A 21,319-nucleotide genomic window follows, 5' to 3' on the forward strand; every position below is an offset into this window, starting at 1 on the left:
ATGATATTATTGAATCTGACCTTTAAACTAGCTACAAAAACCAAATGAAACAGGGGTGCCTGGGTGGCTCAGTCGGTTAAGCATCCGACTCTTAATTTCAGCTCAGGTCACGATCTCACGGTTCGTGAGACTGAGCCCTGCGTCAGGCTCTGTGCTGGTGGCACTGAGCTTGCTTGGGATTCTCTCTCTCTCTTTCTCTCTCTCTCTCGAAATAAATATGTAAAATCAATCAATCAATCAATCAATCAATAAATCAATAAATCAAACAAAGAAAGGAAGCACCCCCCCTCCCCCTTCCCGGACACCTGGCCTATGGCTACATAATAAGAACATGGATGGATAGCTTTGGCTCTCAGAGCTCACCTCTCCCGAGATTCTAGCCCTAGAAAAATCGAGAAAGAGAAGGGTGGGGAGAGAAAGGGACAATATGCAAAAGCTAATCGTCTGTGTCATGGGGGTGGGGAGGTAGAGTGTCTGTATGCCATTACCTGGTGTCACCTGGGCCATCCCCTCCCACCTGCCCCTTACTCCTCTCTCTAGTTTCAGAAAACACAGTTGAGAAGGGAGTGGGGACGATCTCGGGAAGCGGCAGAAAGGGGTGGGAGCAAAGAAAGGAGCAGCAAGTGAGGAAAGGCAAGATCTGTATGCAGGGCCCGGGCTTGGGAAACAGATGAGCACGAATGGGGGAGGGGATGCTCTTCAACCTGATCTGAGCCTCGGGGATGATGTCGTCCATGACCACATAGACCATGGCGCCAGCAGCAAAGGCCAGGGCGTAGGGCAGGAGGGGCTCAGCCAGCACCACGGCAAAGGCACCAAAGACCCCTGCCAGGGGCTCCACCATGCCGCTTAGCTGCCCGTACCTGAGGAGAGACCAGAGACAAGTGCCACTATGAGGAAAGTCAAGCAGATACCAGCACGCTCAGGCACTCTGTGCTCAGACTGCTGACTCAGCCCCAGAAAATGGATGCATTTCATTCCACGTCATATCCGCGCACAGCAGTGCAAATCACTGTGTTTTTAGCCACCTCCTTCTTCCCTGACCTCCTCTAACACAGTAGGCTCCCCCCTCCCCGGGTTTCCGGTAGAGTTTTAAGGTTTCCACACTGTCTGTCTTCCATAATAGCATTATTGAGATATAATTCACATACCATATGGCACACCCATTTAATGTGTTCAGTCCAGTGGTTTTAGTATCGTCACAAGGTTGTGCAACCATCACCCCTATCTAGTTCCAGAACATTCTCATCACCACAAAAGGAAACCCCACACCCATCAGCGGCCACTCCCCACCCCTCCCTCCCCCAGCTCCTGGCAACCACTGATCTGCTTTTTGTCTCGATGGATTTGCCTATTCTGGATATTTCGTATAAACGGACTCAAGCAATATGTGGTCCTTTTTACTAGCTTATTTCATCTCACATAATGTTTTCAAGGTGCATCCATGTCATAACACGTATCATTCCTTTCTTTTATGACTGAGCAATAACCCATTGGACAGATCCACCACGTGCTTGCTAACCATTGGTCAGCTGATGTCTACCTTGTCTCTTGACCGAGAGGACACTGATTAGGAGTGGTATAGACACTTCCCTAGCATAGTTGTGCCTGGTGCGTTTGGGTCACAACTGTACCCCCTTCTGAAGGAGCTGCACCCATGCGTCTCTACTGAAGATGTGGACCTACCTGGCTAGATGTATACTGATGGCCTCTCCCCACTACCCCCATCCTGAATTAAGCTGAGATTTCTTCTTTAAAAAAAAAAAAATCCCTCGGTTGGCGGCGGGGGGGCGGGCCTGGGCAGCTCAGTGGATTAAGCGTCCAACTTCAGCTCAGGTCATGATCTCACGGTCCGTGAGTTCAAGCCCCGCATCAGGCTCTGTGCTGACAGCTCAGAGCCTGGAGCCTGGTTCCGATTCTGTGTCTTCCTCTCTCTCTCTGCCCCTGCCCTGCTCGCACTCTGTCTTTGTCTCTGACTCTCTCAAAAATAAATAAACATTAAAAAAAAAAATTTTTTTTTTAAGTCCCTGGGGCACCTGGGTGGCTCAGTCGGTTAAGCGTCCAACTCTTCATTTCAGCTCAGGTCATGACCTTATGGTTCATGGGATCGAGCCCCGTGGTGGGTTCTGCCTGAAATTCTCTCCCTCTCCCTCTCTCTTTGCCCCTCCTCCACTTGTGCACACGCACACTCTCTTTCACAATAAAAAATATAAATAATTCCCTTTATTTGAGCTAGTGAGAGTGGGTCTCTGTTGCTTGAAATCATATGAGCCCTGAGTAAAACAGTAGCCCAGGTGAGTGCTGAGAATGCAGAGAGCAGATGAGCTGGCACCTGCTCCCCATAGCGGAGCAAAAGTCACCACCTGCAAAAGTCACCTGATATGGGTTGGACACCACTAGACAAGGGAGCTGGGATATCTTTCCCACTACCCCTTGCTGTGGGCATTTGGCAAGATATACTGCCTGTGAGCCTCAATCTCTCCATCTGTAAAATGGGGGCAAGAAACCCAGAGGTGCACTGGGGCACTTCCCCGCCCAGCGTGCCTCCCCAGTGACAGGACAGGGCTGTGAACTCCACCCCCGCCCTGCCCCCCGCTTCTCTGCTTCTCCCTGGCCAGGGGCAGGCAGTGGGCATGGGGGAAACATTGTCTGTGCTGCAGAACCCTGTAAGGGGCCACCGCTGCCTGACCTGTGCCCTGTGCACGGGTCGGCCGACTTTGTAGCTCTGTGCTGCGGGTACAATTCCTGGCTTGGCTTTGTCACTTGGGGAAAAAGTGAGTTGGACGTCAGGCCCAGACTGGAGCAAGAAGAAAAAAAGTTTAAGCTCAGGGTCCCTCACCTCCTGTCCGGGGTGCCCCTCCCATATGAAAAAAAGCAGTCACAGCTACTGGGCTCCCAGAACTCACATTTGAATCAAATCTCTAAGGCCATGATGCCCTGCCCGCACCTAGGCCTCTATTCCGTAGACTCCGGCAATGGAGAAAGAGACAGGAGGGGGGAAATAAGATAATTTAAGTATGTGTAAGAACTTGTAAGTCATAAGGCCCCATAAAATGGAAGGCATTTTTAAATTGTTGTTATTAGCAGTCTTTTTAAATGCCCTCACCATACATTCTAGAGCAGTGATTGCTTGAACAGAGAAGTATTCTGAGGCTCAGAGTCCTGAGTTGAGGGACAGAAGATTAAACTTCTGGTCTTGGAGTCACCACCACTGAAACCAGTCACCTGACATTCAAGGCCACAGTTCTCTCCTCTGAAAACTGAGGACTCACCTTATGTGTCACTGAGAAGGTAAAATTAAGGAAGAGACTAGAAAGGCCTCTGGAGCCCATGAAAACACAAAGTCTGAGTACAGTAGGGCATCATCTCCTATGGACACGATCCTGGCCTTCATAGTGACAAGGATTGTGACAGGGGCTAGTGTGTGACTCTTGGAGACGGGCTGTGGTCAGATGGGCCTCAGCAAAGGCATGTGATATTTAGGGTAGACATTGGTTTACTTCCTACTGGAGGGGAAAGAGCCCTAACACCGAATGGGCATGGCGTGGCTACAATGGAAACATTTTGAAATAGGAAACCTGGCGATTTGAGCTGGTTTATGTAAAGGCTGAAGGTCAAGAGATGAGTTTCTTGAGCTTCCTCCCACCCTTGAGGGCTCAGGACTCAAACAGACTGTTGGCGTTTGACCAGAAGCTCCAGAGACACTTCCGGGACAGAAGAGATGGTTCTTGAAGAAGGAAGCCCATACAGAGGACTGCTCTGACTTTACGTCAGACACGACCCTGGCCTCTGACAGCTGACACTCTCGGAGCACTTACCAGAAGGCTCTCCAGGGGGAGAAGCCAGCCCCTCGCAGGGGGAGGCTGACAGCGAGGCCCTCCGGGAAATTCTGGATCCCGATTCCAATGGCTAAATTCCTGAAAGACCAAGAAGACACATGGAGGCAACCGTCTAGAACTGAGCACCCACACACGCAGGACCCCCTCGCCTAGGCCCAACGATGCCCTTTGGTGTCAGAGATCCAGGTGAGACCTGTGCCAGGTGGAGGAAAGGCAAGGTTAGGGCATAGGTGCAGGTGCAGGACGCAAGGAGAAAGGGCTGATACAGACCGTCCACCCCTTGGTGCTGCTCCTGGTCCCCAGGGACACTGGATCTTTATGGCGCTACAGTAAGCAGAGAGCATGCTGGCTGGACATTAGGACCACCCATGCTCTGCCACTCAGCCGTATAACTTTGTGCAAATCATTTGACTTTGTAGGTCTCAGAGCCTTATGAATACCACAGACGGGCTTGCGTGGGGATGGTAACATCTCCTACGAAGGATGGCCGACTGCCGTGTGGCCCAATGACCTCATGCCTGTACAGTTCCCAGCACATGTGAGGTGCTCAGTACCTTTGGGTCTCCATTCCTTTCTGGCTTGGAGACAGATACATCGCATTTTACTGAGAGGCAACCTCGGAAATGGGGCGGGGAGGTGCCAAATAGAATCCAACAGGGACACAGGTCTCCTGGGCTTGGCTTCCACGCCGACTCTCTGTGGGTCCGGCACTGGCACCACGCTTCTTTGGGCCCCTGTGGTGCTCACTGAGATCCTCTCTCCTCTGCTCCTGTGGGACACGTGGCGGCAGGGGGGAGGGGCTGTGCTGTGGTCACTGGTCAGGCTCAGGGGCAAACTGTCCTGCTATCTGCGGAGGGTGAAAAAAGGCTGGCCTTGGGGGCTGGGCTTGGGATCAGAGTCAAGAGTCTCACTTCTCAGGGCGCCTGGGTGGCTCAGTCAGCTAAGCATCTGACTCGGTTTCAGCGCAGGTCATGATCTCACAGTTCGTGAGTTTGAGCCCCGCATCAGGCTCTGTGTTGACAGGGTAGAGACTGCTTGGGATTCTCTCTGCCCTCTCCCACAGAAAGAAGGAAAGAAAGAAAGAAAGAAAGAAAGAAAGAAAGAAAGAAAGAAAGAAAGAAAGAAAGAAAGAAAGGGAGGGAGGGAGAGGGAGGGAGGGAGGGAGAAAGAAAGAAAGAAAGAAAGAAAGAAAGAAAGAAAGAAAGAGAAAGAAAGAAAGAAAGAAAGAAAGAAAGAAAGAAAGAAAGAGAGAGAAGGAAGAAAGGAAGAGAGAGAGGGAGGGAGAAAGAAAGAAAGAAAGAAAGAAAGAAAGAAAGAAAGAAAGAAAGAAAGAAAGAAGGGAGGGAGGGAGGGAGGGAGGGAGAAAGAAAGAAAGAAAGAAAGAAAGAAAGAAAGAAAGAAAGAGAAAAGAAGGAAGAAAGGAAGAGAGAGAGGGAGGGAGGGAGAAAGAAAGAAAGAAAGAAAGAAAGAAAGAAAGAAAGAAAGAAAGAAGAAAGAAAAAAGAAAGAAGAAAGAAAGAATAAAGAAAAGAAAAAAGAAAGAAAGAAAGAAAGAAAGAAAGAAAGAAAGAAAGAAAGAAAGAAAGAAAAAGAAAGACTTAAAAAAATGGGAGTCTCACTTCTCACCTCTTGGATCTTGGATCAGGGCAGAGAGCCCTGGGCTCTAGAGGCTTCTGCTATCACTGTCATAGCCCACACTGACCGTGAGCTCCTACTTCAGGAGCAAGGGACATTTAAAATATATTTCTGTGGAAGAAATGAACCTTAAGGTTTCATTTGCCAATATCATCTTGCCAGTATTTCATGAGCCCCTGTCCTGTCTTCTCAAATAGACCCTCAAAGTGGTGGTCCCTTCTTTCCCCCACACTTTTTCAGCATCCCCTCCCCGCCCCCGAATGGATAAGTGAATACAACCAGCTTTCTTGACCTGAATCTAAGGTTTCTTTCAACGAGGAAGATCAAAGTGTCTGACCAGATCTCGAGTCCCTTGTCTGACGTAGAAACAGCATCGCCTGCCCCCCCACACCCCGTTCACAGGTAGGCACATGACTTACCCCCAGCCTAACCCCAGAGTTGCCAGCCCCATGTCACCAGCAAGTCAGAGGTGGGGCTGCCCGGCCAAAGTCCTCACCATGACGCAGCACTGACTGCAGCCATCCGCCAGGCGGGCTGTGGGAGCCTCCTCCACATCCTGTCCAGCAGCCACCATCCTGATAAGCAGCACAGAAACCCCATTCTTCTATCCCTGGCAAGCCACATCACCTCCGCCCTGCCCTGACTCTGACATGGGGCTCCCAGCCCAACCAGGTGCTACACCCTCTGAGACCTGCCAGGCCGTCCTCAGCAGGGCACCACCTTGCTGGGAGATCACCAGATCTCTCCTGAGTGCTCCTGGGCCCCTTCACCCCCCCGCAAGGGTCAGACCACAGAGTCTCTGCCCTTCCCATCTTCATACACATCCCTTCCCAACTTGGCTCTGTTCTTCACACACACACACACACACACACACACACACACACACACACACACACTAGCCCACCGTGTTCCCTGCTCCGCCGTATGCCCTGAACCTGTAAGATGTCAGCTAGGTGGGGGGGACCCCATGGAAGGGCTCAGTCCCCTCCACACCCTCTGTAGTACCACTTCATCATTTGCGTCAGCTCAGGACTGAATTAAAAAATCCAGAGCTCCCAGCCCTGGCCGAAATGCCGATGCCCGGGCCCACCCTCGGAGGCCGCAATTGATCGCTATGGTGTCGGGCTCCAGACCCGCAGACTTGAAGAACGCGCCCGCGGTGTTGCGAACCCGTGACCTAAGACATCACCAAAATGGGTGAGGATGAGGCTCGTCGCCACGCCCACCTCCGGCCCAGGAGACCCCTTCCTGCTATCCTGACACTCAGCTGAGAAGTGTCACCGGGGTGGCCCCACGTGGGAGCTGAGGACACCAGCGGCTCCTTGTGAATGCACCAGGTGGCCAGCAGCCTGGATGCTTCCTGTGCATACAACCTGAACGGGGGAGTCCTGGAGGGGCTCAGAATGGAAGAACAGAGAACAGAAGCATCAAAGTGGAGGGTTGCTGGGGCGACAGGAGTAGCAACAGCAGTGACAGAAGAGGGTGGCTCCCAGGTGCCCAGGGCAAAAGAGGAGAGGGGGAGCAGGGGCTCAGGCTGGCAGGGCTGGTCCCTTGGATGGACAAGCTTGGAGCTGCCTTAGCCGTGGGGGCCGAGATCAGCAGGATGGAGCCCCATGAGTGAGGGGGAAAGGGCGGTCTGCCAGGAAGGAAGCCCCAGACGCTCACTCCTCTTGCAGCCCTACTGTGCTCTCCCTGGCTCCACGCGAGAGCCTGGGCCCTTCCTGCCGCCTCTCCAGGTAGCGGGGCCTGGGGGGCCATCCCCCCTTCATCCCACTTTGGGCAGGGAAAGCCCAGATGAGAGGGTTCCTTTCCAGGATGGGCTATGAAGGTTCCCAACGGATTTGAAAAGCAAGGGGAGAAACCCAAACCTTGTCCTTCCCAAGACCGTCAGGCTGCCGTGTCCTGCGTTTTGTTCTTCCCAGAGGAAGCACAAAGACCCTGCCACTAATCTGGACCGCAGCAAATTAGCGGCAGGGAGAAGGAGGTGGGGACGAAGGGCTCATTAAGAAAAGAAACCACACGCTGTCCCCTGACGGCACCCCTTTGTCTCAGGGTCAAGCCAAGCCCCACGGTGACCCGTCATCTGTGTCTGACTGGGACTCGCAAGGGAGGGGAGAGAAGGGCAGGGAAAGGACATCCATGGGGAGAGCAGGGGTGGGGAGGAGAGAGTAAGTGGAGGAGGGCCGGGGCCTGTCAGGTGCAATGCTGGCCGTCCAGGCTGCTGTCAGAAGGGCCCTCCTTGCCCCTATCTTCCTGAGAGGTGAGCGACAGGAAGAAAGGCCATCCCCGTGGGCAGCTGTTGCTGCTTCTTCTTAGAAGCCCGATCCCGTTGCCCCCCACCCCAGGCCTGCCTTCTCATCTCCTGCGTCCTCCTCCCACTCAGCCCCCAGAGTAAAAGCCAGAGAACTGGCTGCAGAGGCCTTTGGAGGTCCCTTGTCCAACACCTTCATGGTTAAGGGAGAAACCAAGGCACAGAGAGGTGGTGTGACAGATAGTAGGTTTGCCTGACAGACCCGGTGGGACCCCCCAAGTGCACCACTGTGACCCAGCGCAAGCTATAGGAAACTCGGCCTTCGCTTTTCCACAAAAGGGGCATAAATGCCCCATTTTCGGGGTTCTTCTGTGGACAATCGCTGTGAAGTGCCAATCACAGCACACAGCCCAGAGCTGGGGCTCCTCGAACGGTCCTACTGTTCAAATTGCCCGAGGTTCCCGAACAAGGCGGCATTCGGGCTCTGCTGCTCCCCAGCGCCTGGTGACCTTCCCAGCCTCACGTGAAACTTCTTCTTGGGCTCATGCTCCTCAACCGTCTTGATTCTGTGACCTCCTGGTCGGAACCAAGGCCAGAAATAGCAACTGTCGGCCAGCAGGGAGCCCCCTTTCAAGGGCGCCTCCAGAATCCACCACTGCGCACTGGCCATGTGTGAGAGCTCGGGTCACATACGAAGAAAGATGGTAGGAAGGGCCCCCCTCGATCTTCAAGGAGTCTGCGATCAAAGAGAGGGCAAAACACCTGCCTACAAAGGACAGGACGGCACGGAACTGGCTCAAAGCCGGAAGAGCAGCGCAAAGTGTGAGGGGAGGACGATTCCCGCAGAAGAAGATGATCCGAGACAGAAGGTGACATTCAAGACGGACTTTGAAGGACAGGGATCCTTTTAATCAACAGAGAGAGATGGGGAGACGCGTGTCCCAAGGGAAGAAGGAACTGAGCAAGCGTAGGAATGAGGTGGTAGGCCAGGGTCATCCAGGCCGTCTTTTCTCACCCCTTCCCCAGTTCAAAGCCTACACACACACACACACACACACACACACACACACACACACACACGCGGGCATGCGGGCGCTGGTGTCCTAGACACCCATCTTGTACCGTTCCTGCGCACAAGAAAGCGTCACAGTCTGCTGAGTCTGCTCAGTGCTGAGTGCTCAGTGCCCCGGCCCAGCTGCACCCCAGTCTTCCCAAGGCCAGGTGTGGAGTTGCGCCCCAGGGGCCTCCAGCCCACCTTTGGAGGCGTTCCCTCGAAACTCGTGTATTGGTGGTCTCCACTCAAACCTGCCACTTAATTATCTCAGGCCTTGAACTTGGGGAAAGTTTTCAGCAAGGGCAGCAGCACTAAGCACAGGGCGCACATTCCCCATGGCAACAGCCCGCCCCCGAAATCAGCTCGCGTCTCATCTCCGCTTACCATGCCCATCACGGGAGCCTAAGGTCCCCTGGCTGGAATAAAGATAATGACAATCATCCCTGCCATTTATTGAAGGTGATAAAATGGGAGGCGTGGTTGTGGGTGTTTTATTACACGTAGCAACACAATTAACCTCAACTACCTTGTTAAGTGTTTTCTACCCTTCCTATCCCCATTTTGCAGACGGGGAAACTGATGCACGAGCGGCCATCCCCAAGGTCACCCGGCCACGAAGTGACAGTGGTCACATACTTCGGGTCCTCTGAGCCTCACGCAGACCCATCACACCATCTTGGAGAGAGATGGTCACCTGGGCTCATGTCCCCAGCAGACGAGCAGGTGATGCCATATGCCCACTCAGTGGTGATCTGCGATTTGGGGCGATCTGGAGGCAAGGACACCAGACCTGATGGAAGAGGTGTTAACCAGAGACCCCCCAGAGTTAACGGGGTTGGAACGTCTCATCCACGGCACGGCTTCTTAACCTCGCCACTACGGACATGTTAGGCCAGGTCACTCTTTGCTGTAGGGTCTGTCCTGGGCATGGTGGGAGGTTTAACAGCATCTCCGGCCTCTTCCCACTAGATTCCAGCGGTACCCTCCCAGTCCTGACAACCAAAAATGTCTCCAGACTCTGCAGAAAGTCTTCTGGGGCGGGGGGGGGGGGGGAAGGGGGGGGCTGAGTGGTCCCTGCTTAACAACCACTGCTTAGGTTTCTTCCTCAGCAAGTATCTGAACGTCAGAAAACATTGCTCAGACCAAGCAAAGGACAACATCCGACCCCATCCACGTTATTTGAGAATTTCTTGGTTCAGTGGAGTTGAGTCTTTCAGGGAACTTAGCTGTGGCGGGACAGACTCCTGGGATTCAAGGTAGAAGTGACACTGGGCAATGATGGGGCCTCTGCTCCTGCATTCCTAAGGCAGTAGCTTTGGGGCCTCGGAGTCGTGGACGTGCTGTGCGCGTCGTGTGCTCTGTGACCGGCACCCTTCTGGAGTTGTGCGACGGGGCATTCCTGCTGGAACCCCACGCGCAGATTATTGCTCCGTGGCAGGTTTAGGGCTGGGGTTGGAGGCGAGGGGTCCCCGGGGAGGTGGGAGGGAGCGTCACGGGTTCCTCTGGGAGTTGGCAGGTGCGAGGGCAGCCTGCTCTCCAGGCTATGATCTCTGCGCTGCTGGTTATGAAAGAACAGCATATTCCTGACAAGCCCCGCTTCACCCGGGCTCTTGCAGATCCTCCCCTGTGCCGTGAGCGTGTGTGTTCTTGCGTGGCAGGCCCTCACACACCGTGTTGATTGTTATCATCCTGCCCTGAAAGGCCTGACTGTTCAGGCTCGGCGGTGACATCACCAGCTTCCCACTCGGGCTGCCGGCTGAGGTGTTTGATGAGCCTGCAGATGGGTAGGGGCTGGAGGCTCCCCGCGGGGCTGCTGGGCCCTACCTGCTCCGTGGAGCTGGTTTAGCATGAAAGGGATCTTCCCCACCCCCTTCTTACAGTTTTGGGAGGCTTTATTGCCACAGGCTGGAAAGCGGGGATGACCCATCCTTTCCCTTAAAGTCTGCCGACCTTCGCAGAGAGGGCGGGGAAGAGCCCCAGGAAGCAAGCCACAAGGCAGGGAGGCGTACAGGGGTGACTCGGGCCACCACTGCGCACCTCTCCTTGCAGGAAAGCAGAGAAGCCTCCCAGATTTGGGGGTGGGGTGGGGGGGAGGCGGGGAATCTCTCGCTCCCCCAGGGACACCCCGGGGATCTTCACCTGCCATGTCTCCTGGCAAATAAATCAGCTCTATGCACAGGCCAGGTGCAAGGCTGCCTCGTGAGACTTAAAAAGCACCTGGGGCTATGTACCCAAGAGTAATGTGCTTACGTATTCATAAAAAGGCTACTAGGTTCTATCAGTAACAGCCCCAAACGGAAAACTCAGCAAACGCCCATCAAAGACTGAGCGAATAAAGAAACAGCCTTCCGGTCACACCGTGCAATGGCATACAGCAACGAGAATGAATGACCTATAACTACGTGCAACAGTATGACGCATCTCAGAGGCAAAATTTTGAGTGAGAAAAAAAAGAGAAAAACTAGATACAAATCGTGAATGTTGTGTGCTTCTAATCACATAGAGTCCCCAAACAGACAAAGCCCAGCTATGCCTTCTCTCACCTACTAATTGATGGGAAGTGTCAGAGGCCAATAGCAACAACTTATTGGTGGGTTCTCCTTTAAAGTAATTGATTTTTTGGGGCGCCTGGGTGGCGCAGTCGGTTAAGCGTCCGACTTCAGCCAGGTCACGATCTCGCGGTCCGGGAGTTCGAGCCCCACGTCAGGCTCTGGGCTGATGGCTCAGAGCCTGGAGCCTGTTTCCGATTCTGTGTCTCCCTCTCTCTCTGCCCCTCCCCCGTTCATGCTCTGTCTCTCTCTGTCCCAAAAATAAATAAACGTTGAAAAAAAAATTAAAAAAAAAATAAAATAAAATAAAGTAATTGATTTTTTAAAACAGTGCATTTGGGGGCGCCTGAGCTGCTCAGCTGGTTGAACTTCTGACTCTTGATTTCGGCTCAGGTCTTGATCCCTGGGTCGTATGATCGAGCCGTGCATCGGGCTCTGCACTGAGCATGGAGTCTGCTTGAGATTCTCTCTCTCTCTCTCTCTCTCTCTCTCTCTCGCTCTCGCTCTCTCTCTTGCTCTGACCCTCTCCCTCTCGTGCTCTCTAAAAAATAAAAATAAAATCCATTAAAAAAAAAAAGACCAGTGCATTTTAGTAGAGAATGTAGATGCTCTCAAGGTAGGAATTCAGGTCCCAGGTGGGGACAAGAAAACTCCTCATTGCCTTTTTTATTTTAAGCTTACTTATCTATTTTGAGAGAGACTGAGAGAGAGGCAGAAGGAGAGGGAGAGAGAGAATCCCAAGCTGGCTCCACACCATTAGCGTGGAGCCTGCTGTGGGGCTCAAACTCATGGAACCGTGAGAACATGACCTGAGCCAAAACCAAGAGTCGGCTGCTTAACTGACTGAGCCACCCAGGTGTCCCCCCCACACTCACTGCCTTTTAATAAAGACAATTTATTGCAGCTGAATGTACATGCAGAGAAGAGCACATACGATAAGTGTTCTGCTTGATGAATTTTCAGAAACTTGATGGTCATCACGAACTCCCCACCCAGATGAAGAAACAGAACATGATGAGCACCCCAGGAGCCTCCAACCCCGGGCTCCCTGCTCCCCCTGCTCCAGCCCCATGAGGATCCACTGTCTTCGCTTCCAATGGCTCAGCCTAGTCATGCCTGCTTGGGGACATTCTGTGAATGGTTTAGGTACCCCGCTGGAGGATCCTGGGAGGGTTATGGGTGATGAACACTTTGCAAACTTGGCATGAAGCTGGCTTCCCCGGGGCCATAGGTTTGGAGCTTGGTGTCAGGCCTTTCCTAGAACACCCGAGTTTATCCCCCTGCCATAATTCACCCCATTTTCTTATCCACTGCCTGCATCAGTCATTCCATCTGCAGGATCAACATTGGAGGGGAGGACGTGCCACAAAAACATTCTGTTCTCCAGCATGAAAAATACCATTACAAACCATTAAAAAATTTTCCAGCACTTTAGTAGTTTCTTCTAAAGAGCTTTAAGTGCCTTTATGAACATGTATTCTTTCTTTCACTTGAGAAGTAGAAGTTTATTTTCCATTTTGTAGACAGTAATAACCAAGGTCCCACAAAGGGCGAACGATAAACCGTAGAACACAGCGCGGGTCACAGCAATAAGGCAAACGGTGCTGGGTTCCAAGCCTTTCCCATAAGCCATCTCTTCATATAAAACCACAGAAAGCAGGGAGAAAAAGTGGCCAGTGATGGCTTCAGGGAATGAAGACCACAAACCTTGATGTCATTCTCGGCTACTCTCACTCCTCACCCATAACCCGATAGAGAAACCTGTAGATCTATACTCCAAGCCTATGTGGATCCAGGCACTTCCTCCCTCCTCCACGGCTGCACCCAGGTGGGAACTGCCACCATCTCCTGCATGGTTTACGGTGGCAGTGTTCTAACTGGTCCCCTTGCTTCTCTCCCTACCCCTCCAGTCTGTTCTCGCCACACCTACTACACCTGCTTACGCTGCTCCTTGGCTCAAAATTGCTGTGGCTACCCAGTTCACCCAGAGGCAGCACCCAAGCCCTTCTCCTAGCTTGCCGTGACATACATGTCCCCACCCTTTGTCTTCTCTCTGACCTCCTCTATTCTTCTTCCCTGGCTCTTTCTACTCTATCTGTTCAGCCTTTCTCTCTGCTCTTCTCTCTCTGCCCTTCTCTCTCTCCAGTTTTGGGCATTTCTACTGGAATATTCCTCCTTGGGTATCTGTGGCTCACTTCTTCACCTCTTTCCAGACTGGGCTATATGACTTTTCCAAGGCTTAGGTCACAAAAGACTTTGTGGCTTTCATCTGTCTCTCTCGATCACTAGCTCTGGGGGAAGCCAGCTGCCATGTCGTAGGACCCTCAAGCAGCCACATGGAGGCACGCATGTGACAAGGGGGCCTCCAGCCAGCAGCCATGTGGTCTGCCATCTTGGAAGCAGGTCCTCCAGCCCAGTCCAGCCTTCAGATGAGAGCAGCCCCAGCTGACTTCCTGATTGCAATCTCAAGAGGGACACGGAGCAGGGACTACTCAGCAAAGCCACTCTCCAATTCCTAACCCACAAAAAAACATGAGCTAATGTTTATTGGTTTGAGCCACCAAACTTTGAGCTATTTTTGTTATTCAGCAGTTGTAAGGTAGTCACCTCCTCAGTGAAATCTCCCTCCTCCCCTTATCTAAAATTGCAAACCATCCAGTGCTCTCATTCCCCTTTAAACCTAATTTTCTTCTCTTCTTCCTTCTTTGATAGAAATCTCTACCATCTAACCTACTGTATAATGTACTTTTTTTTCATAGGTGAAAAATGATTCACTCTTTCCCCTGTGTCTGACCTGGCATCGAAACACGCTAGGAATCTCTGTTCACCTAGGTGTCCCGGTGAACACTAGAAGAGTGCCAGGTGCACACAGCCATGAAACAGACATGCGCAGAGAGACGGGCCGTGAGTTCCAGCAAGGCCGAGGTCTCGCCTGCTGCCAGCCGCAGGTAATCAATCAGCAGCGAGCATGTCACAGCTCCCTGGGCCGCGGTGTCCCCAGCTCTAAAGCAAGGAGGCTGAATTGGGCAACCCATAAGCTCTTTTCCAGACCCTAAGCTTTGTAATTCCTACACAAGGGCAGCATTGTGGGTTCTCTGGATTTCAGGGGCTGCAGAGACCGGCCTCCGTGTTTGCCAAAGCCCGTTTTCCCGGCCGTGCACATCTGGAAAGCCGAAAAACAAAAACCATTGCATTGTGCACATCTGGACAGCATAAACCAATCGCTCCAGGAGGAAACTCCGAACCGGGTGCTCAGCGAAAACCGCAGTGCAGGCCAAATGAGAGGGGCTGAAAGGCTCCTTTCTTTTCCACCCGCAAAACAATCTTCTGGGCACGGAACTGGAAGCCCGATGCTCTGTTGCTGAATAACATAAGCTCTCAATAGCCTTCGACTGCCGTCTCGGTCACGTTGCTCTCTCGGCCTGGCTCTTGGCCAATGCAAAACTTAGAGAACAGGCATTTTTCTTCCCCCCACTCCCTTGTTAAGACCAAACGATACCTTCACTTATCCCTGGGGCATGTGGACGGAGTTCAAAGCTGAACACCACCTGCTCCTCCTCCTTCAAGGAGAGTAATTGAACTGCACGCCTAATGCAAACCGAACAGGGAGCTTTGAGCTCTGGTGAGAAATCGCGGGCGATTTGCATGTAGCTATAACCGCAGCTGGGCGGAGAAAGCCGCCTGTCAGTATGCAGTCTGTTGTGGGGCAACCAGCCTGGGCCCCCTGGAACAAAGAGGAATGATATTCCTTGCAAATGAAACGAGTCTGAGGGGCTCCGAACTTCCTACGCTCTCTTCAGCTAGCAAAGACCCACAGTGCAGGGAGTGCGGGAGAGGCGTGCAGGGAAACGTGGGGTTCTACCCACTTCCAACTGCACGGCCGGTGATGTCAATGGCTTGATGGCCAAGACGACTTGGAGCATGGGAAGCCTCGAGCTGCAACTCAAAGCATTGCAGTGCACGGGAGTCAGAGTGTCATGCAAACAACATGGGAGGCTTGCAAGGAGTGCACGAGGATGGGTGAAGACGTTGGGGTTAGGGTGTCTGGTCATCCTTCATCGTCCTTCTTTACGGAACTTGAAGGTGCAGGTGAAGAGGCAGGAGCAAGACCCAGGGAGTCATGGCCCAGCCCTGGACCCTCACCCCCGAACAACAGCACCTCCCCAAGCCTCAGAACACTCGACATCCATGAGACCGCTGTCTTAGGCTCTCCAGCCTCACGGCACTGAAAGCATGTGGCCCATAGATCATAGCCCGCTGCCTCTGAGTGCAGACTTACATGAAGAAAACCAGGCAGGGTGCTCGAAAGAAATCTAACAAGAAAGAACTCTCTTCCTTCCTCATCCTGGCTAGCTGGGGATGCTGAGCTTTGCTGCTGGGGGACGACTATGTTCCGATGCAAGATGCGTGCCCAAGAAGCCCACGCCAGTGAGGTGGGCTGTGGATAATCCTCAGCTGGAAGGTTCTGCGTCTGCTGCTGTGTACATGCTGCTAATGACACCAAGAGGGTGGGCGAAGCAGCCACCCTCGTCAGAGCCGCCTTTGCGAGAAGCGGCAGGTGCCGATCACAGGCCAACGGCAACCACAGCAAGAACAGCAGATTCCGCCTTGCCCAGATCCAAAGACAAGTGCTGTGGATGAACCAACTCATTTTACTCTGGCACAAGAAACGCCATGAACCCATTTTAGAGATGTAGAAGCTGAGGCTTACAGAGGGTGAAATATCTCTCCCAAACTCACGAGCCCCCCAAGTCGCTGAAATTCCAGATCTGATTCTAGAGCTTAAGGACTTCACCCACATGTGCTGCCCCCGCCCCCGACTCCTACAGAAACCTTGCAGAGTGAGGGTGGATCTTCCTGTACTCTCAGTTTATGCGGGGGTGGGTAACCTGTGATTCAGGGCAATATTTCACACCGCGAAGCTGTCCAGTACCAATCTTCCAATGCAGGGGTTGGAGAGGGGGTGCCTATCACGAACATTGTAAAATACCCCGTTGGTTTCAAATATTAATGTTCTTGGGGCACCTGGGTGGCTCAGTCAATTAAGCATCTGACTTTGGCTCAGGTCATGATCTCACGGTTCATGAGTTCAAGCCCCGCGTCGGGCTCTGTGTTGACAGCTCAGAGCCTGGAGCCTGCTTCGGATTGTCTCCCTCTCTCTCCACCCCTCCCATGCTTATGCGCTCTCTCTCTCTCTCTCTCTCTCTCTCTCTCTCTCAAAAATAAATAAACATTAAAAAAAAAAAAAAAAGAACCGTCCCATGTGAACAGGAGATTATGAAGAAGGTTGCCTTCTCCACTGCTTCCTATCGAAAACAGCCAGTCCAAGAACATCATTGTCATCCAAGACAGAAAGGCAGGAAACTGCTTTCCATTAAAGGAGATTAAGGAGATGTGACAGCCAAATGCAACGCCAAAGCCAACATATAAAATGTCACAGACACATCTATAAAGGACATTTGGGACTGATTACAAAAATTGGAGAGGGTCAGCGTACTAGATAACTTCATTAGACCAGTGTGGAATTTCCTGGGTGGGAAAATCATATTGTGGTTATGTGACAGAATGTCTTTATTCTTCCTTTTTCCCCCCAAAGTTAAGTAGGTTGCTTTGCTCTGAGACTTCTCAAATAATTTAATAGACAAATTTAGTCATTCATCAAATATTTACAGTTTTTTTAAGTAATCTCTACCATCAAAATAGGGCTCAAAACTCACGACCCCGAGATCAAGAGTTGCATGCTCTTCTAACTGAGCCAGCCAGGGCCCCCCCCCTCCATTCATCAAATATTTAGAGAGTCTATGTGCCAGGTACTGCGTATTATACCTTCTTTATGAATAGTGTTCATTTCCTTTCCTCTATTTTTTAATTTATTTCATTTAAAAACTTTTAAGTGTTTACTTATTTATTTTTGAGAGAGAGAGAGCAAGCAGGGGAGGGGCAGAGAGAGGGAGACAGAATCCCTAGCAGGCTCCTTGCCATCAGCACAGAGACTGAGGCGGGGCTCAGACCCACAAACCAGGAGATCTTGACCTGAGCCCAAACCAAGAGTCAGACACTTAACCCACTGAGCCACCCAGGCGCCCCTTTTTAACTTTTTTTTAAAGTTTATTTTTATTTATTTTGAGAGAGGGAGAGAGCAAGTGAGGAGGTACAGAGAGAGAGGGAGACAGAATCCCTAGCAGGTTTTGTACTATCAGCCCAGAGCCTGATGTGGGGCTCGAACTCACAAACCATGAGATCAGGATCTTAGTGGAAATCAAGAGTTGGACACTTAACGAGTGAGCCACCCAGGCGCCCCTCCTCTACTTTTTAAAATCAGAATGTCCTTATCCTTAAAAGATACAGCTGAAGTACATACAGAAAAAGAGCCCTGCCATGTCAAATGGTTCAGTGGGGAAGAAAGGTACGCGTGTGTGTTTATGTGAGTGTGAATGTTTATCTATGGAGAGAACAATAGTCTTATACACACACACACATACACACACACACACACACACACACACACACACACACACACACACACACAAAGAGCCCCTCCCTCTCCACATACACACAAAGTGAGTCAGTCGTCCACACGCCACTGTGCTTCCCCCCATTGCTACAGCGAGCATGCTCGATGGCCCGCCCTCCTCCCTTGCCTCCATGGCTTCCACATGCTAAGCCACCCTGGGAGGGGTGTCAATGCCGACAGGCTGGGCACCTCCCTAGGAAGCCTGGAAACCTCCCAGAGCACTCAGGTCTCCTCTGACTGCCTTCCCCCAGCCGGGTGTCTTCTGTCTCCTGGAATCCCATCCAGCCAAGGTCTTAAAGGTCGGCCCCCCGGCCTGGTCACTCCCGCCTACCCTCACAATGTGCACCACGATTTCTCACTTTAGATCAACCCACCTTTTTTCCTTCAAATGCCTTTTTTTTTTGTAAATAAAATTGTAATACTTTTGTAAGAGGAACCAACTACAACATTATTTGCCTGACACAGAAAGTAACTGTATAAGTGAATGTGTCAAGGGTGTGCCTTGGCTCAGCTGGTGGAGCACCCAACTTCAGCTCAGGTCATGATCTCACGGTTTGGGGGTTCGAGCCCTGCGTTGGGCTCTGTGCTGACAGCTCAGAGCCTGGAGCCTGCTTCGGATTCTGTGTCTCCCTCTCTCTTTGCCCCTCTCCTCCCCACTAACACTCTGTCTCTCTCTCTCTCAAAAATAAGATTAAAAAAAAAAAAAAAACATTGAAGTGTGCTCTTGGTTTTGGGGGTAGATTCCCGTGATTCATTACTTACATACAACACCCAGTGCTCATCCCAACAAGTGCCCTCCTCAATGCCCATCACCCATTTCCCCCTCCCTCCTGCCCTCCCCCACCCCATCCACCCTCAGTTTGTTCTCTATATTTAAGAGTCTCTTATGGTTTGCTTCCCTTCTTCTCTGTAACCATTTTTCCCCTCCCCCCCCCCCATGGTCTTCTGCTAAGTTTCTCAAGTTCCACATATGAGTGAAAACATGATATCTGTCTTTCTCTGACTGACTTATTTCACTTAGCTTAATACCCTCCAGTTCCATCCATGTTGCTGCAAATGGCAGGATTTCCTTCTTTCTCATTGCCAAGTAGTATTCCATGGTGTATATAAACCACATCTTCTTTATCCATTCATCAGTTGATGGACGTTTAGGCTCTTTCCATAACTTGGCTATTGTTGAGAGTGCTGCTATAAACATTGGGGTACAAGTGCCCCTATGCATCAGCATTCCTATATCCCTTGGGTAAATTCCTAGCAGTGCTATTGCTGGGTCATAGGGTAGATCTATTTTTCATTTTTTGAGGAACCTCCACACTGTTTTCCAGAGTGGCTGCCACCAGTTTGCATTCCCACCAACAGTGCAAGAGGGTTCCCGTTTCTCCACATCCTCACCAGCATCTTTTGTTGCCTGAGTTGTTAATTTTAGCCACTCTGACTGGTGTGAGGTGATATCTCAGTGTGGTTTTGATTTGTATTTCCCTGATGATGAGTGATGTTGAGCACCTTTTCATGTGTCTGTTGGCCATCTGGATGTCTTCTTTGGAAAAGTGTCTATTCGTGTCTTCTGCCCATTTCTTCACTAAATTCCTCCTTAAAATAACCCCCACCCCAATAAACAAAAAATTTTTTAAAAATTAAAAATTAAAAAAAAGCGTTGACATGAAAAGATGTGACGAGCCCATCTCATGTTGGGCTTTGTATACTGAGCCTCTTCCAGTCCCCTGGCCCTCTCAGCCCTTAAGTCCCCATTTCCAATCCACTAAGGTCAGGACCCTGGCTGCCTCCCACTCATAACCCTAGGATGTGATGGGTGCCGTGTGCAGCTTCCCTTAGGTGCAGCCTCCTGACATCAGCCACTGTCATTGCTGCTACTTCTTCTGCTGGAGGTCTCCCAAGCCCACCCCAATTGGATGAGCCACTGTAAGGACCCACAGGACTCAGCATTCAGTCGTACCTACAGATAAGATGTATTGCAGTGAAAAGATACAAAGCAAAATCAGCAAAGGAAAGACATACTTGGGGCAAAATCTGGTGGAAACCAGGCACAAGCTTCCAGAAGTTCTGGTTTTTGCTAGCTCACAGGGTGTGCTCAGTTCCTCCAGGGGTGAATTTGTGACAATGCACGCAAATTCTTGTCTCCCCAGGGCACCCATTAGAGCCTCCGTGCCCAAAGATTCTACTGGGGGCTGGTCACATAGGCACCCTCCGACTACCACACACCACCACATTCCAGACTCCCGGAAGTGAAGCAGGCGTTCAGCGTAAAACAATATGATTTGCACAAACAGTTTAGGCACAGAGAGACACCCTTATCAAGTTTCCAGCCCTGCAAATAGACCTCCCTAAGGAGAGCCATTTCAAGCCTGCTGTGTTAACTCTTTTTGATACATGGCTACTGATCAGCATGGTGATGAAAGAAGTAGCCAGCGTTCATTGAGCATTTACTTTGTGCCCAGCGTTATGTGCAACACAGCGCTATGTAGCTTCACAGTGAAGCTACAAGGAGAAAGGACAGCACCTCACCAGATGCTCCCCTCAGTGAGGAGAGGGGTAATGCTGAGAATTCAGATCTCCTTTAGGGAAGAGGAGAAGAGGGAGGGGGAATCCCAAATTGCCTGTGTTTATAACCCGAGCTGAGCGTATTTAAGACTGGAGGTGACAGGGCTATATTTAAATGGCACACGTTTGCCATCCAGGCAAAGGAAGGCTAAGTTCTTGGGCAGTAGTGGTTCTCAAACTTGAGGGTCCATGAGAATCACCTAGAGGGTTTATTAAAACAGACTGCTGGGTCCACCCAGGGCATCCAGTAGATGGGAGTGGGGTCTGAGAACGTACACTTTTAACAGGCGATGCTGCTGTTGCTGGGGGCCACACTTTGAAAGCTGCTGACACAGAGACATACATTTACCTGTCACCATCAGAACGAATGGGCTTCTGCAGCGTAGAGGGAAGAACGGTTTGCCCCAAAATGCACGAGCAGCTCTGGGCAATGAGGATGTCATGAATCCACCCTCCCCTGACCCCAGCCCCCGGCGGGCAGCAGCTGGGTGGGGAAGCCGGGCTCAGAAAAGGCTCAGGAGGAGAGGTGGGCTCATCAAAAGCCCCAGCGGGGCCGTCTTGGCAGAGCTCTGGGGAAACAGAACTATTCCAGAGCCTTCCAAGATGCGCACACCCACCCTGTCTCAGGCGCCTTTTACCATGCAGGCAGCAGCTGGGATGTCCCAGCTCAAGCCAAGGGCACATCACACCTGTCAGGTCTTGGTGCTGCTGGGGGGGTGGGCGTGAGCTCTGGGCTCCAGTAAAGAAAGGATGCAGGCATCCATAAAAATGACAGTCCCTCCTGTTCCCCCAGACCAAGGGTTTTCAACAGGGGAGGGAGGCTGGTGACTCGGCCTCCCAGGATACATTGTCAACGTTCGGAGACTTGGTGTCGCAGCGGGAGCCGGGCTACTGATATCTAGTGTGGAGAAGCCAGGGA

At 51.6% G+C, this 21,319-nt stretch overlaps 1 protein-coding gene across 9 annotated transcripts in view; it reads right to left on the bottom strand.

Moving 5' to 3' along the window:
- Positions 1-21,319, bottom strand: part of SLC39A11 (solute carrier family 39 member 11) — a 427,475-nt gene that overhangs the window by 2,064 nt on the left and 404,092 nt on the right. For 8 of the 9 annotated variants that reach the window (XM_086687907.1, XM_086687908.1, XM_086687914.1 and 5 more), the window contains 2 exons: positions 3,819-3,917; positions 705-863 (listed from right to left, as the gene is read on the bottom strand). In XM_086687907.1, coding sequence (XP_086544033.1) covers positions 705-863; positions 3,819-3,917 — 258 coding nt within the window. Of the gene's footprint in view, positions 1-704; positions 864-3,818; positions 3,918-5,892; positions 6,049-21,319 lie in introns of those variants that run through there. The other variant, XM_086687913.1, reaches the window with a different exon arrangement.

Source organism: Puma concolor, chromosome E1, assembly GCF_028749965.1.
Source record: "Puma concolor isolate L17-30 chromosome E1, mPumCon1.1.hap2, whole genome shotgun sequence".
Lineage (NCBI taxonomy): Eukaryota > Metazoa > Chordata > Mammalia > Carnivora > Felidae > Puma > Puma concolor.